Here is a 17,373-nt window from a genome sequence, read left to right as displayed (position 1 = left end):
CCCTTGGTAATAGAAGAGACATTATACTGACTTTGGAAACTTCCCAGACATTTTCTAAAGGAATTCAGTGCTAATATTCCTCAAGGTCTATCTGCTAACAAATGAGAATTTCCCATCTGCAATTGCATTCAGTTCCGAAGGTGCCAAATTCAGTGAGCAGCCCTTTCAGAAGTGAGCTGCTGTCACACTGTGATATGAAGGCACAATAGACTAAAGGATTTAGTCCTTACTAAATTTTTTTTACTGGTTTTGAAGAAGCAGTCTGAAAGGTGAGTTTTCTAGTTCTAGAGCTATTTTCACCTGATAAATAATCAGGATAAGCCTGCTTCCCCAGAGCTGCTGGTAGCAGAAAATAGCACTGTATGTTCTACCACATGAGTAGTAATCTCTGTCCTGTGTGTACTCCCCTAACAAGCAAGTCAAAACAGATTTGAGTAGTTGGAGATTTTTTCTCCTTAATGAATTATACATTCTACGAGAACCCTCTGACAGCAAATACTTTGGTCTGAAACTGTTAGGAAATGGAAAATCTCAATATTCAATTGAGCTATCTGTTTAATATATGGGACATATGTTCAACAGAACAGTTCATTGTGATGTAAAAAAAAATGTTCTAGACGCTTCTAGGTACAGGATAAGGTCCCTCACTTTACCAGGTTAAACATTGCAGGAGATGCTTTCTCATTCCTGCAGCGGTGTGCTATTCAGGGTATGTGAGCTTTATTCAGTGTAAACTTTGAGAAAGGGGTGGAGATCCCACAACAAAATATGTCCACAGTTAAGGGGAAATTACAGAACAATTAATGCTACCTTCAAACAGCTGGAAAGCTTTGGCTGGCTTGAAATAACCTTTCTCCCACAACAGCAGCTCTCTCAAGGTTGTTCAGTGCTCAGCACCCTGTTGCTGGTTATCCTCCCACCACTGCCCCTTGGCAAACTATCGGAAACCCTACTTTGGTATTTTTTAAACCACAGAGGGTCTGGACTGCAGAGCAAGCTGCAACAGAGGTGCAGGTGTGGCTGTAAATGTCACGCTTCAGAGCACTGCAAAGTACTGCCAGCAATGCACACGCGTATTCCTGCAGAAAATGGAGCTGGAAGTGGTGGCCCAGGGAGAGCAAGAGTTGCCACACTGTTGTTGATTAAGCACATGGACAGTGTGTTGTCCATATGTTGGCTGCGTCAGCTGGCAGGGGGCCTAGGAAAAGCTGCAGTGGCTGCAGCTTCCTTTCTCTCCCATCTGACGTGGGCACAGGGAGGAAGTATCAGCAGGTGCCAAATTAAAGAAGAGGATAAACAAAGAGATAAGCAACCATACAAGGGTGAAGCCATTTCGGAAGTGATGGTGGTAATTCAAGGAGTCTTTAGTGACTGTTTCAGGCTTCGCTTCCCAGACCTTTATTCTTCTAAGCAAAGTTTATTCTTTCACATGATGGACCCTGTTAACCATATACACGCAAAGTTCTTGTATAACTAACCTGAACCTTCAACTTTAAAAGCTCTGCCAAGTTTCTTACAAGCCCCTTTTCCCTTGAGGCAGAAGATACATTATACTCAGAAATGGAGCCAAACAGCAACAGTGTAGAAGATTTCTCCTTGAATGTCTTTTCTGTCACTCCTTGTCAGTCAAACATATCCGATGCCCTGGTGTCAGATGGGGATAAAGCTGGTGCCACTTTGCTCTTTTCAGGTGTGTTTTTGGGACTCGTGGGGATCACTTTCACCGTGATGGGATGGATAAAATACGATGGCATTACTCACCTGGAGTGGACTCAGTTACTAGGGCCTATTCTGCTGTCTGTTGGGGTAACTTTTATTCTGATTGCTGTCTGTAAATTTAACATGCTTACATGTAAGACCTGCAAAGAAAGAGAGGAAAATACATCAGACCTCGACCAGACCGCAAGCGGACAGTCCTTCGTCTTCACTGGCATTAACCAGCCGATAACTTTTCATGGTGCCACAGTGGTACAGTACATCCCTCCACCTTACCCAGCTCAGGAGGGCATTGCTATGAGCCCTGGATACCTTCACCCAGTGCTCAGCTGCTGTGGAGCTGTTTCCCCCAGTGCCTCATCAATTCCCAGCCCAGGGTCTGCTCACTTCTGCCCTGCCTACCCCCTGGATAACCTGGCTTTTACCGGAGATGAGAACTACGCTGCTTATCCTGCAGAGAATACCAGGGATCAGAGGTACTTCTTCTGAAATGCCTTAGTGTGTTAAGACACAAGCTTATGACTATTTCAAGTGCTATGTATGGTTTCAAAGGAAAAAAACAGTAGACCAGGGTGTTATCCTTCTTCAAACAGTTGGGTTTTTGTTCTTTGTTAGAAGTATTTCTTGGGTAAAGACTACGGAGACATACTCTTTCTGGAAAGCATTATTATCGAAATTAAATTCAGTTATGAACCACTTTCAATTTTCAGTCTACTAAATCTGTTGTTTTTGAAGATACTAGAATATATGCTCCTGTTTGGAGGGGGGGCGGGGAGGGGCTGGGGGGAAGCAGTTATGCTTATCTCACTACCTTTAGACTGTTGACCAGAAGGTTATTTTATCTACAACCAGAGGCTTCCGCTCAATCACAACACAAGTCAGTGCACAAACAGCATTTGTAGAACAGTGCAAGAATAATTTTGGTACCAGATGTTCTCGTTCTTATTACCCTTGGTTACAACATGCTCCTTTCCCACTGTAGCAACCCTCCAGCCCTTACCTTTTTCCTAGTTCTGGGGCATATACAAGACCACTGATATTACAGAGCAGTACGAAACTGCTTTAATCAGACACTAAATAATTTTATATAGTTCATTTCTCTAAGGAAAAATATTCTTATAATAGGAATTACTCTAGAATTATATCCTTCCTAGAACACAAGTCACTTTTAGTTCATTTATCGAAGTCTCTTTGAAAAACTGCTGACTGACCCATTGTTCTCACCACTATGTGTGACAAGCATGGGCAGCATGAAAACAAAGGTCACCTCCTGACACAAAAAGAACAAAGCAAACAGTTCAATCCCAGTAAAACTTCATCTCACAGCATTTTCTCAAGAAGTCGGGAGATGTTTTGCTCAGATAAGGCAGGCAGAATGCAGCACTGAGGTTACTTGCATGCTCCATGTTTACTAAATTCTTTTTTGCCTTGCTTCCCTTCCCATTTTTAGGTCAGAGAACCATTCCGATGAGCCAGAGGAACTGCTAGAAGACTATGCCTGTGGTGACTTGTCACCTCCACGTTATGAGGAAATATACCCATTCTCTTCATAAAATAACCATGGACAGCAGACAGTGATTCTAAGACACACCAGCTTTTTAATCCCCAAGAATCTTTTCTTTAAACACTTGCATGATAAGCAAGTATGAGCAAAATCTTATTACTGATACACAGTTCAGTGTCACTGAAGATTATTTAACCAATTCCTTATTTTTCTCAGAATTCATTAGCCCTTTGCTATGCAATTGAATAGCAGAGCTATTAATTATTTAATAGCAAAATTATTAATAACAAAGCTATTAAACTCAGGGATCTAAATACATATTAGGTTTCCCCATCAAGAAGCCTGATTTTCAGATTTGCTGATCGGTGTGAGCTGTGAATGCACAAGATGTTTGTGGAAAGTCATGACTGCTCCTGCACATTCGTCATCATTACAAAACACTTGATTTATTCTTGGTTCATTTTCCCTCTTGATTGCTTGGGAAACTTCAAAATGCTCAAGGATCTGATCCATGAAATTGCCTATAAAGTCTTAATTCTGTCTGATTCCATAGACCAGCTCATTCATTAATAAGTGCAGTCTACAGGTTAGACTTCCTCTGCTTGTTCCACCTGTACAGTCCAGTCCTATGGCATTTTTTGAGCACTCTGCTTGAACCAGAACAGAGAAAATATAAACAGTGACCTCAGTTGCCTTCCTCACCTTGATGAGATGCAAAGCACTGTCTCTCACTAGGAGTCCTAACAACTACTAGGTTAATGTCCCTAAAGCAAATAGGACCTTTCTGAAGCCTTGACAGAGGGGTATGGTACTACCAGTTTTAAAGACTTTGGAAACTGCAGCTTCTCACTGCTGCACTCTCACTCTATGGGAGTGGTGGTACCCCTCCTGAGGTCCCTTCTTATTTGAATGTGGGTCCTAGCACACAGCTCAGGCTGTAGGTTCCCCAGAGCATGCAGGTAACCCCAGGGCTGCAGTGAACTTTCTTACTCAACTTCAACTTTCAGGATAACATGGTTCCAGGCATTGTACCCACAAATGGATTTACAGCCATATAAAACAAAGGATGAGAGGCATAAGATCTGGTATCTTGCAATCCAGAATGAAGGTCCCAAAAACCTTTTCCCAGGAGATGTCTGAACACCAGAGTAATGAGAATGCCATGAGTCCTTTCATTTTTATCTTGTATTTCAACATATGCCTCAAATTCTGCTTTTGAGCATGCCTAGAAGTGCCCTGGCATAACTGTGTCAGTATCTCCCTATGCAAGATCCCCTCAGTTCTGCCTGTTTTCCTCAAATGGCTCAAACCAACGTGCTCTCATTGCCCACATCTGCTGGAACAGGCAACATGCAAATTGATCTGGAGGGAAATGGTCATCATCCAAAGTAACTGAGTGGTGTGCTGCTGGTGTGCCTGCTTGTTAGTCTCGTGGCCTGGAATAGCATGGCTAAAAGCAGGTGTCAGTTGCCAAAAGCATGAACTTTCTCTTACCAACACAGCTGTCTCAGCTCCTGCCATTTGTCATTGATCTGTGCCTGATCTCATTCCTGGGGGCTGGAGGATCCTGGTGTTGAGCACAGGGAGATTATTTGGGATGTACTTGGCAGCTGGAAGCCACTGAGTATTCTTGTAGGCTCACTAGCAATCAGAAGACGTAGCTTCAGTTGGAGAGGTGAATTCATAGCATTGTCCACTTGCATGGAGCTTCAGGTGCGCACCGAGCTCCCTGTCCTGTATATTTAGAAGGTGCCAAGAAATAAAGCACTTTTGAGGAGCACTTGACAAACACAGTGATGGATATAACACTGACAGAGCTTGTATTTGGGACACAACATTTAACCAACTCAAACCTGTATTAGTAACTGCAGTAGCAACCACCGGACAGTTGTTATTATGTGTGAGGTTTTTCCCTTTAGGGAAATAGGGGGCACGCTGATTTTCAGCAGCAATGGCCTGGTGTCAGCAGGTAGATGTGTAGTTGGAGAAAGGCAGGCAATCTGTGTTCAGCTTGATCTCTACAGGACTGAGAGAAAAGAAGATCTAAAAATACATTCGTGTTTCTCTTATGGAAATCTCTTGCTCTGCTTCCAATATTTACACGAAGGTGAACTTATCCTCCCTCCACAGCAGGAAACTGGAAAGTCCCAAATCCCCAGTTAGTTCCACATGGACACATCCCCACACTTAGCACACAGTTCTGCTGACTCCAGCAGGGACTGCAGGAGCACAGAGGTCAGGCTTGATGGATCCAATTGCAGGACCAGGGTCAAGATTTCTACCCAATCACCCTCCCCCAACAACAAGAAAACTCCTTCAGTCAGAAACCAGACTTTTGGTGCTGACCTTTTCTTCCCATATTCATAGCAGAAGCATGTTTCATGGGGTAATCATAGCTTCGTTTTTATGACATCAAAATGTACTGTCAGAGTAAATATGAGAAATCCAGAAGGTTGCACTGCAAACCTCATATTGGTTTTAAAGTTTGCTTCTGTAGACACTAAGTTCATTGAAAGAGCCCTGGGTTTATTTTTAGAGAAAAGGTTGAACAAATAAATTTAAGTAGCGATGTATTAAAATCTTGACCCATCAGATGCATTCTGCCTGAATTCTGTAGGAGATTTTTCATGTTGCACAGATATTTGAGAAGCTCCAGTCTGACAACATTTCCTTGATATACTGAGTGCTAGTTACTATTTTTAAGAACAGAAATATATTCTGGGAAGGCTTTCTTCCTCTTCTTCCTTCCACCTTCTACTCTCATACTTTTTTCTGTTTAGACACCCTTTTTATTTTTAGGGGGTTTTTGCTTTTCTTACTGTATCCTCAGTGGTATAACCATCACATGAATTCAACAGTCACCATTATGTTCTTTTTCTGTTCTGCTGAGTGAAAGAACAAACCTATTTGGCCAGACCTTCAGCCAAGGTGAACTGACACAGCTCTGTTAGATTGCACTGATTCAACTCCTCAAAGCACCCAGAAGACTGTGTTTGACATTTTGTTCAATCCAATTTTCATTCAAACCAGTGCTCTTTAGGCAAAATTGCCTTCCCCCACATTGCCTACCGTACTACTGCAAACCTGCAAAAGAGTGCTTTATTATAGTTAGATGTGTCTCAGATTCTAGCTGTAGTGACAGAATGTTGTATGTGATTTCACAAGAGGCACCTGTTTCTGTCACTGATGCTCCTATGCAAGTCCCTGCAGCACATGCCTAAGCAGAAAGCCTGCACAAGCCAGCGTTCAAAAGTAGCAGTGCTCAGATCCTGCAAAGAGTTATTTTTAAACTGAATCGGGATTTAGAAAAATGGGGTCTTGGGAAAAAAATAAATCTGTAAGTAGGGCTTGTTCCTTTCCAGAGCCCTACTTGTGCACAGGGCAGGCCTGCAGCACCGGGGCCCCGTGGGATGCTCAGGGATACAGTGCCCTGGATTCTGTGGTGACCCCAAGCCTCCTGTGGTGACCCGAGGGGGCCAGGCCGCCCCCCCTGCCCCGGCCGGTGTTCGGGTGGTGGAAGGGTCATCGGGTATTGAAACAGGTTTCCCAGGGAAGTGGTGGAGTCACTGTCCCTGGAAGTGCTCAAAAACCCTGCGGATGAGACCTTCAGTGATGTGGTGTAGCGGAGGTCTTAGCAGTGCTGGGGTAATGGTTGCACTTGGTGATCTTAAAAGTCGTTTCCAAGCGAACTGATTCTAGGATTCTACAATTCCAGGTTCAGCCCGAGAGCAGTGGGAGCCCGGAGCCGTGCGCCCATACACCTCCTCCCGACCCGCGCCCCCAGCCCTGCCGGTGCCTCTCGCTGCCGCCAGGGGGCGCCAAAGTGCCCGAAGCGGCAGCGCCCTGGCCGGAGTGGCTGCGGCGGCCCAGGACCGGGCGGCGGGGCCGGGGCCGCCGGGTACAGCCGCAGGGCGCGCTGCTGCTGTGCCGGGAGCTGCGGCCGGTTCGCGGCTCGGAGGCGCAGCGGGCCCGCCCTTCTGCTCACCCGTCCGAGCTGAAACTGGAAGGGTTTGAAAAGACCGTGTGTCCGCACTGACTCCGGCTGTGGCAAGGATGCGGAGCCAGTACGTTCTAACCTGCTGCCTTGTTGTATACCACCTGGCTTTTGAGCCGCGACAGCTGAAGGCTTTGTCCCTTAATACAAGTGCTAAAGATGCCATTAAAAAGTATCCTGAGCTCCCACACCACTGAGAGTTTGAGGGAAAATAATACCTGGGGTGAAAGACCCAGAAAAATCACTGAAGAACTGAGTACCCCCACTCTCACAGGAGGAGTGGAAATCTGGAAGGACTTCGGCATAAGGAGGTATGCTGAACAGTGCACTTGCATCCACCCTTCTCCTCTTCATCCCTGTGTCTGATCGGACAGACTTCCTTCTGCACGAAGGAGCAGGAAGAGTCCAAGGGTCATTTGCAAAGAACTAGGGCATGCTGTTTGTATACAGCATATAAGGTAATCTGTGGCTGCTGCAAGTATCATTATTTGCACCACTTTAGCTGTCAAAGTGAATAGACATCAGCAGGACATGCTGAACATTGCTATATTGCTGACCCATCCCCAAGTGTGAACCAGTGTGTCTGGCAGAGGAGCATACAGCACCGGCAGGTGGGATCTCACAGGCTGTGCTTACATTAGCTGAGCAGCACTACTCAGCAGGAGTGGGGCAGCAGGTGTGGAGAGCCCAGTGGCCTCATTCACTGCATGTTTCAGAGGTTTGTATCAGACTTTGTCCTGTGCACTGAATGGCAATCAGCAGCTGAAATACGCAGGTTGCTCTTCTAGGGTGTATTTTCTGGTTCAGCTTCATCCAATACACATCATTCAGCTCACATCTGTGACATGATGCAAAGCCTCACAGGGTAAGTGCGGACCTCAGGAAGAGTCCCTTCCAATTTAGAAACATTCCTTGCCCTGCAGGCATGGGGTGACTTGAAGCAGCTGCAAGAGTTGCATGTGGTGCACATGTCCGCAAGGAGCAGACCCTTGTGGACCTACATGTATGAGAGGCTTGCCTCAGCTTACTCACAGTAGTGAGATCACGGGGGACCCTTTACAAGAACTGATGGAGGTTACTTTGAGAGTTCTCAGGGCACAATATTACCACCTCCAAAGTTACATGGAGTCTAATTCTGAGATGTATCAGGGCCTGTGTCTGTCTTCCTAAGATACATTTACAAAGTGATGAAGAAGTTTTTCTGTAGGAAACAAGCAAAAATGTCTCTAGCTCATGTGGTCAGTCACCAAATACCCTCCTGAACCTCACTCATAGTGATAACAGCACAGGGTGCCATGTGTGGCAACTTGAACTAGCAATTAAATGCAGCTGCACATGCTACATTCTATTTAGTGAACACCATGGGACATGCCGCAGCAGAGTAACTGCTGTACATCTTATATAAAATCCTAGGATGAGGTTATTGCTCTCCTATTTGGGTTATATTGTCTCAGATTTTTTTTTTTGAAAGATAGTGGATGCTTTTTGTTTATTTTTGCATTATTCTGTATGGCAGACACTGTGCTAGATACTTAGGGAACAGGGAATGCTATTTAACAGCCCTTGGTAGATAAAACCATAGAATCAAATAGGTTGGAAAAGACCTTTAATATCATCAAGTCCATCACTAAACCGTATCACTGAGGGCCTCTTCTACAGTGTTTCTGAACACTTTCAGGGACAGTGACTCCACCACTTCCTTGGGTGGCCTGTTCCAATGCCTGACTACACTTTCAGAGAAGAAACAGACAGACAAGGGTTAATGAGCAACACAGTCACAGGGGGTTTTGCCACCCTTTCACCCCATGAGGTTTACAAGTGCTTAGAAGGCACAGTTGCTGAAGTGCTGCAGCACCACTGGACCTGCCTCTCTTGGATGCCTTTACTCTGTAATGTGTTCCTATCCCTCTTTCCTGCATGCACTGCCAGCTGCAGAAAAGAGAGATGGCCCTGTATTTTCATGTTTCACGTTGCTGCAGCTTCTTCTTTACTTATGGTTCAGTGGATCAAGAGCTTAGCTTGAAGGTAAAGCTTCAGACTTTGTCAGTCTGAAGACATACCTAAAGAATTACTGAACAATAGTGCAATCCAAGTAGGTGACTGCCAAAAAAGAAATAGTTTAAAACTTCTAAGCATGAACCTGGTGGTAGCTTCCATACTAACAGACACCACTTGGGGTTCCCTTCTTGCTTCTCTGCTGCTCTGCAACCCAAACCCAGCCAGCAACATACTAAACCATTGTTTGGAGCAGCATTGGCTTGTCGCAGCCTCCTGTTCCCAGGTACCTTCCACACAGCGCTGTGGTTAGCTCACACAGCATGGCCTCACTCAGAGGCCTGGCAAAACTGTCAGCTTGAGAATGCTGCAGTTTGCACTTCTTGGGTGGTTTCGTTTGTCAGCATTTTGGTTTTCGCCAGTTAACACACCACCTTCCGCATTTATGCAGAGCAGGACAGCAGTCACCATGCACCACTGTAACAGGTCTGTTACCTTTTTCAATAAAACACATTCTTTGAATAAACAGTTGGCTTAGCTTTGCTTATACCACCCTAAGGGAGGGAAGAAAGAAAACCAAGATGACTTCAGCAGAAATTAATCTCTTCAGAACTGTGAAAGTGCAGTAGGATTTTTGCCACAAAACAACAGTTCCCTACAAAATCTTCCCAGGAAAGGAAAAAAAAAAAAGGGGGGGGGGAGAAAATTAGACATAGTTAAATCACATAGCTTCAAATTTGTACATATGTAATCCATTAACATCGTGGTTTTACTAATCCTGATAAAACATTAAGGGAAGATAAATATTATTTTTACCGTATTTGCTTAAATAAGGCTTATATATTCCACTTCCCCAGATTTTGCCCTCAAAATCAGATGTACTTGAGTGTTATATAGTGTGCCAACAGTCAAGAGTCTTCTATGTCTTTTTGGTCTTCTGCTTGTTCTTCCTGCCCTCCAAGCTGCTTTGACAGAGGCTGATCAGAACACCCATAAACCATCCTGACACAGGAGCACAGAGCACCTTAGCGTCAGTGTTCAGTTTTGACCAGATGCCTTTTTCACAGACAGAATAAGCACAGTTGTGCCTGTAAAAGCTGTGCAAATATGCACATGATTCATCTTTACAAATCAATCACATCCGATACAGGCTTTATTCTTGTATTTTAAGACCCTCAAATGAGGCCTCTATTTGTACCTAACTCTTCCAAGTAAAAGCGTTTGAGTTTTCCTCCTAGAACTGCATTTCAGAATAAAATCCAGTATATTTGAAAAAGCTGCAATATGTATGTGCACAGCATAAGAATATGCAAACATAGATACACATGAGCCTCAGCATGCCTATTTGAAGAATAGAATGATTTGCTTAAAATCTCCTGCTTTGGGGCTGTGTCAGTGTGAACTGGACTAATGCAACAATTGATGAGAGATTGCAGCAATAGCAGCATCAAAGTGAAAAAGATTTGCATGGCTCCTGCTGTGCTAGGCAACTGAAGAAGCCCTCTCTTAAATTGTTCGAGCTCAGTGTTAATATTAGTTAGGATTTGGCCTTGCCTTTAGTGTAAGGTAGGAAAAAGTCAAGTGAGAGTAAGATCCAATATGGCTGAAAAGAGACAGCCAGGTAATGGCAGGAGTAGGGGGATTAACTGCTACCTGCTTTGAATGCCTTTACCATCTCAGCCTACACTCTGTGTGTTGCACTTAATATTGATGGTTAATCAAAACCAAGCAACAAATGTGTTAATCTTTAATGTTTACTTAGCCATACAGACCAGGAGGTGGTGACCCCCAAGGCAGCACTACTAAGATGTTTAAGTTTTATGTTGCATGTTCAAGTATTTTATGTTACCTTCCTGTTATTTTCACAGAAAACAAGCTCTCCTCCATCTGTTTAGTAGCAGAAAAAGAAATCAAAATGAGTTGCTAAACTGTGCCCTTGCTTCCAAGTAATGAAACCTGAATGTGTATAAGCATGCCTTCATAATTAAACCTGGGCTTGTGATCTAACTGGATAATAATTCACTTGTAGTATCATTAGCTCAGAATGAGTATCAGCCTGAGTATTGTTGGTGCAGGTGTAACTTAACAAATTCAGGCTCATTTTATCTGGCACTTAGTTGCTCATATAGGTGTTGGGGGCATTACGTTCTTAATTTTTTCATAACAAGCAACACCATTAAACTGCCACAGACCAGTATAAATCAGGGATTTGTCTCAGACCCCATAAAACAACCAACAAAAATGTTATGGTTGCCAGATTCACCATGTGCTTTTATACATCCAGCAAACAGAACTGACTATAACTGTTTTACATTTTGCTCGTATTTTTTGCAAGTGTTTCAAAAGTGTATGAAAAGCAATGTGGAAATGTAAGAGAAATAGCCTAGTCTGAAGAACTCACTGTCAAAGATGTAGAGATGATAACAGGATCCTGAACATAGAACAGGTTATCTGCTTGTGTGCTTCTCTGCTGCACTGAAACACGTATTTTAGCCAAGATACATGCACAGTATGAGCAATGAGGACAGAAAACTGTGTGTGGTTGAAGAGTTAAGTCATATGCCCACTTAGAGCACTTTGGAGTGCAAGAGTGTATGTAGTGGATATGCACATAGAATCAGAGAATAGTTAGGGTTGGAAAGGACCTTAAGATCATCAAGTTCCAACCCACCTGCCACGGGCAGCGACACCTCACACATGTGAGCATGCTCAAAATACATCTTGCTTTAACCTGTACTAAGTTTCTGAAGACTGACAAATAAGAACGGAAATATTAGGAAAAAAGTATCCATCAGTATTTTTCAGCAGTTGATGTTATTGTTCATTGTTTATCAGAGCATAAATTAATCGTTCCATTTAATAGGAGTTACAATACATTGTATAATAACAAAAATATGTCATAATTTGTATCTCCAAGATAAATTTTCCATCTTCCATTTACTAAAGAGCCATCTAATCCTAATTTGATGTCCCTCAACAGCAGAATTGAGCAGCTTTCTTTCTTCTCACCAGTGTGACTAACTTTGCCCAGCCAGAAGCAGAACTGAGAGAAATCCATCTGCTTCAAAAGTGGAAAAGTGCACACTGCCTTGCGTGTTTCATATCTGAACATGTTTTTTTAGCCCCCTGTGAAAACTTCTAAAATGCTCATTATCTGCAATATTGGAATAAATTCAACCATGGTTCCCCAGGCATAACCATTTAAAATAATGTCACTTGCCCCCAGGTATGCCATATTAGCCCAATACATCTGAAAAATAATTATCTTCATATCAGATATTTGCTACCATTTACCAAACAGCTATGGAAACAAAAGAATGTGATGAACTCTTCAAACCAGTTTTAGTCAACTAGGTGCCAGATAATGCCCAAAACAGAAATCTTTGCTGCTATTCTAAACAATTTGTAACTAACATATGAATAAACAGCATATTTGAATTTTCACCAACACAGCTGTTTTCCCCAGGAAATCACAGCTAAAAGCTGAAGCGAATGTTCCTTTAGAAAGTGGACTTTGTTTATAGAAATAGTCTTAGCAGTTATTGTCTGGCAACGTTTCAAACTCAGAATTGTATTCCATTGGTAGTTTTAACTTTATCATCTTAAATAGATAGAGTTTGGTTGTATGAATGCAAGCAAACCAGGACAGCCCTCAAAGTGCTGCCTTTAAGCAGGCTTTATTCTATCCCATGAAGCTTTGTAATTCCTTCTGTTATTATTAATAGCTGTTAAGTGCTGACAGCATGCTTGGCACTGAATGAAACGCAGGAGTAGACATGGTTCTCGTTAAGGGTGGCCCTAGGGAGGCCATTTACTGTGGGTAACAACAACAACAACTTTATTGGAGTAGTAACCCCCTAACACAGCTGCAGCTCTGGTATCAGGAGATGTCGCTGTTTAGACAAAATAGTGATTCACACATGCAGATATAACTCTTTTATGCATTAATTTTATCACAGCTAACAAGTCTCTCAGATGAGCAGATAGCCTTTTCTAAGAAAAGCTGTAGCCCAGAATACCATTTTTGCAGGGTTTTCTCACTCAGCACTGGGAGTACAGAGCACTGGGACAGACAGGAACATCATAGGTCCTGGCCAGAGTGGGATGGAAGTAGGATCTCCAAGGGCAAACCTCTCCTGCTAGAGGTTATGGCAGGTTCAGACACAGGATTAAAGGAAATAACAGAAGAGGACATGCAAGAATTTCAGGCAGGGGAGCCTTGAAGCTGATGGCTTCCTTTTGAACCAGGAGCTATGGAAGTGTTGAAAAAAAAGATTTAAAGGACTGAGGGGATGATGGTGTGGGAGGCAATTGCAGATCCTGAACCCAAGACACTTGGAGAGAGCTGACTTAGTGCTCTAGAGTGGAAGATGGGGTCTCTGCTCTTCTGCTGCAGGGAAAGCTGGCGCTGGACACCATCTGTCTTCAGCCATGGGTAGCACATAGAGATGATGCATAATGCCTGACATTCAAGGTCCTATCAGATATCAGTTTAAACCTAACCAAGCTTAAAACTGGCATCACAGATGATGATGCTCAGCTGCATCATCACCTGTGGAGTGTAGAAGAGACAGAGGAGAGGCAGGGACACCAAAACTCTGCCAACAAGTTCATGCTTTAACACATACGTTATTCAGGAGCTTTGCAGGAGACATTTACCCCCCAGCCCCTCATCAGGTGGCTGTGCAGTGCCCAAAGCAACAAAGATGACTGGCTCCTCTGTTCAGTGAGACTGATGCTCACATCCACTGGTGCACATCCACAAGAGCAAGGGTGGCTGTCCTCTGCTGTCTTCTCCATTGGGTCTGCCCTAATATTTCATCCCTGTGTCCAAGTACAGCTCTCAGTACTGTAGTCATATTTGTTTCTGCTTTTCCAGCACTCTGCTTTGCTACTCCAGGTACAGCCACAATCAACCTCTTAAGCAAGTCTTATTGGGGGCTTCTGACTTGTAAGCATGAAGGCTAAAGCTCCACATAACTAGTTGCTGCATCATGTAGGCAGTAAGTTACCCCTGGAAGTACAGATGCTGGTTGGTGATAATGACAGGAGAAAGTATGTCCAAGCAGGTCAAATAGTTCCCTTAAAACTGTTTATCTTAGTTTTGTTGTAATTGTCTGTCTGGCTTGTTTCCTGCTGCACAAAACCTTCCTTCCCCCTTGAACCTCACCTACTCTCAAACAAATTCTAACAAGCCTCCTCCTCTCTTTGTTGTCTGCCTTCTAACAGTAATTTCAGATGCATCTGCTTTTTGAGTACCTTTGCCTAAATGCAACCAGATTGTCAAAAACTGCTTATTAACACTGAAAACCACATTACTCTAAGATGTAACAGCTGCATGCTCCAAAAATCATCAATTTAGAAGTCATTAGTCACTTATGGCCATTCAGGCTGTAGAGTATATGCGTTAAATAGATTTTTTAACTTCCTAGGGTTTAGCATTATTTCCTATACTCCCATATGCAGTGTTCCCAATGTTGTTAACTTCTGCTTTTCTGTAAAAGCATTGATTCTATATAGTGTATTGAACCTGCAAAGGCTGTTTCTCTGCACAGTGTCTAGAAGAGTTATACCCATTTGATCATGATGTATTTTTAAAAGGAGCATTAGAGAGGGTGGCACGGGGGGGGGGGGGGGGGGGGGAGGTCTGCAGGAACTGCATATTAAATGTGCAGAATGAGCTAATTTCTTTATCATTCCTCAGCTGGGAATGTGCTCTCATAACTCACACAGAAGTGAAGCTGTGACAGCATTATTTGCAGACAGGCACCATAGGGTAGATGTTTTCCAATGCACCAAAGGGATCTGAGGTCATAGGCACCCTGCCCAGGTTGCTGGGATCTGCTGCACTGCTGTGGCTGCAATACGTGAGGCTAGAGCCAGTTGCCTCAGGTACTGGTAATCATGTAGCAGGGCCAGCATGGAGGGCTGAACAAACTCTTAAACTCTTTGAAAAGCTGAGTAAATATTCGAACAGTTCACCCATGATGCGACAGCTGGACTACTACAAGTGTCAAAGTTGATTTTCAGCTTTGCTGCATCACATTGCAGTGGCTGTGGGGCAGACGTCCTCCCTTCTTGCACCACCGTGGTGCTGATATAATCTTAGTGTAAGGGAAAATAAATGATACAACATGCTGGCCAATGTAGAAGTGGCTCATTTTCTAGAAGATTTTGACTGTGACAGCAAAAACAATGTATCTGTTACCAGAAAGTGAATATGAAGCACTTCACTGGAACAATTGTTGTCTACATTAAGATTAGTATTTATGTATCCTTGGTTTCTCCTTTCAAGGAGATATCTTCCCTCACACTCACTGCTTATTACTGCTTTCTGCATTCCAGATCACAGTTTCTCTTTAAGCCCCAGATCATTCCCAGTCCCCATCCTCAGCAACGCACTGATTTCATGTATCTCCTGTCACTGCTCCTTGTTTCCTTCTGCACTTCAGCACAGAGTATGCTTAACTGTTTTTTAAACACTAACTCCTCCATAACCAAACTAAGAGCAGCCTTCTGTCCCTGCCATAGAATTACCTTCTTTATTTTGCTGTTGTTTCACTTCTCCAGTATCACAGCAGATGAGATTGTCATAAAGGCATTTCCGAGCAGGCTTTGGGAAAAATTAAATGGAGAGCTGCAAAGCATCCTAATTAAGACACAAAATAGGCCTGGCAATCGTCATGGTACTTAGTGTGTCATCTTCTTCCTATCTCTTAAACCCAATAATCTGCAAGCCACCACTATATTGGGGCATTATATCTGCTATAATTTATGTCAACTTGGATCACACCCCCTTTTTTCTTAAACAATGTTTGGCAGCCAACTGAGTGTGGAAACTAGACTGTTTTACATTAGTCAGCAGTACATTTAAATCATTCTTACCAAATGATTTACTGTGGATTATGAATTCTTATATGGTATTTTAAGCTAATGATTAGTCAAAGTAATACATCACTAAAATGATTGCGTGCATGTGTATTTTGCTTCAATGATTCTAAATTTCTCTTTGGTTTGGAAGACTTCTCTACACTTACTTTCCCTAGTTGAAGAGAAAGAAAAGGTATTTTTAACAGAAAAATGTAGAAGGGTAGAAGACACCAACATTTCTGCTTGTCTTCGCCAACTATTGCTTAAGTCAAGAGGATTTTCCTTCCTGCAGGAGAGTCAGGTAATGAGGAGACACTGTTAAGTTGGTTACTGCTCTCCAGATTCTTATTGGCACATGTCAATGTTGCACAACATTTCCACACCTTACTGTGTTCCAACAACAGAAAGAAAAGCTAAAAAAAAAGGTAAAAGGTAAAAGGATTAAGATTTTATCAAATAAAGATAACGGAAAGACAAATGTTACAGCAGAATATATAAAGTGGACTATCTCAGAGGAAATAAACAAAAAAAAAACAAAACAAACCGCTGCACTCTTTATCCATGCACACACATTTCTTCAGTCTTCTGAAAACTACAGGTGTCCTATGACAGTGGAAAAAAGGGATTTGCTGACTCTGTCAAGCAAGTGGACTTTGAAACCTGAGTGAAAGAAAGGTAGAGCACACTAATAAAACATGGGCTGTTGCCCATCCTCATAGATGACTAAAATCCTTAAAAAGAAATACTGACATAAAATAAATTATTTGTTTATTTTATTGCTGTGGGATAGGATCCTGCAAGCACTGAAAGATAACAAGCAATTTTGCATTTACAACATAAATGAAATAAGGAAGATAATTATTTCTGCTTCAAAGGCAATAAAAATAAAGGAAACCATTCACCAATGCAAAGTTGCATGTGTGTAAATGCATACAAATCAGGACTTCTGGCCCTAACCCTGTAGCCTGTTCCATGCAAACAGCTGCACAGTTGGTTTCACTGGGGATGTCTGTGACTGAAATGATATATTCACGTGAGCTTCGTGCTTGGCATAGCAAAAACAGGGAAAGTGCTTATTGCACACTCATTTTGGCAGCAGTCTTTAATCTGCAGTTTCAGATGGCTGACAAATAACAGACAGGATTACTGCAACATTTATTGTATTTTTAATTACCTTGGGTCTTACTCAAAGCTTATTGTGACTAAAATTAAAAGAAAAAAAAAAATAAAAAAGTGCCAGACATGAAAGAGTGATCTGATATTTATTATTAACTTCTGCTTGTACTTCACTATC

At 42.7% G+C, this 17,373-nt stretch overlaps 1 protein-coding gene across 1 annotated transcript; it reads left to right on the top strand.

The window, feature by feature from the left end:
- The first annotated feature begins 1,324 nt into the window (after positions 1–1,324).
- Positions 1,325–3,765, top strand: TMEM174 (transmembrane protein 174). The gene is made up of 2 exons (XM_062612448.1): positions 1,325–2,192; positions 3,167–3,765. The coding sequence occupies exons 1-2, from the start codon at positions 1,561–1,563 to the stop codon at positions 3,267–3,269; spliced, it is 735 nt and encodes a 244-aa protein (XP_062468432.1). The 5' UTR covers positions 1,325–1,560; the 3' UTR covers positions 3,270–3,765.
- Positions 3,766–17,373: the final 13,608 nt, after the last annotated feature.

Source organism: Pezoporus occidentalis, unplaced genomic scaffold, assembly GCF_034315485.1.
Source record: "Pezoporus occidentalis ecotype Australia unplaced genomic scaffold, CSIRO_AGI_Poc_V1 ctg16, whole genome shotgun sequence".
In the NCBI taxonomy this organism is placed as follows: Eukaryota; Metazoa; Chordata; class Aves; order Psittaciformes; family Psittacidae; genus Pezoporus; species Pezoporus occidentalis.
Note: the sequence above shows the minus strand (reverse complement) of the source record. Positions and strands in the feature narration are given on the sequence as shown.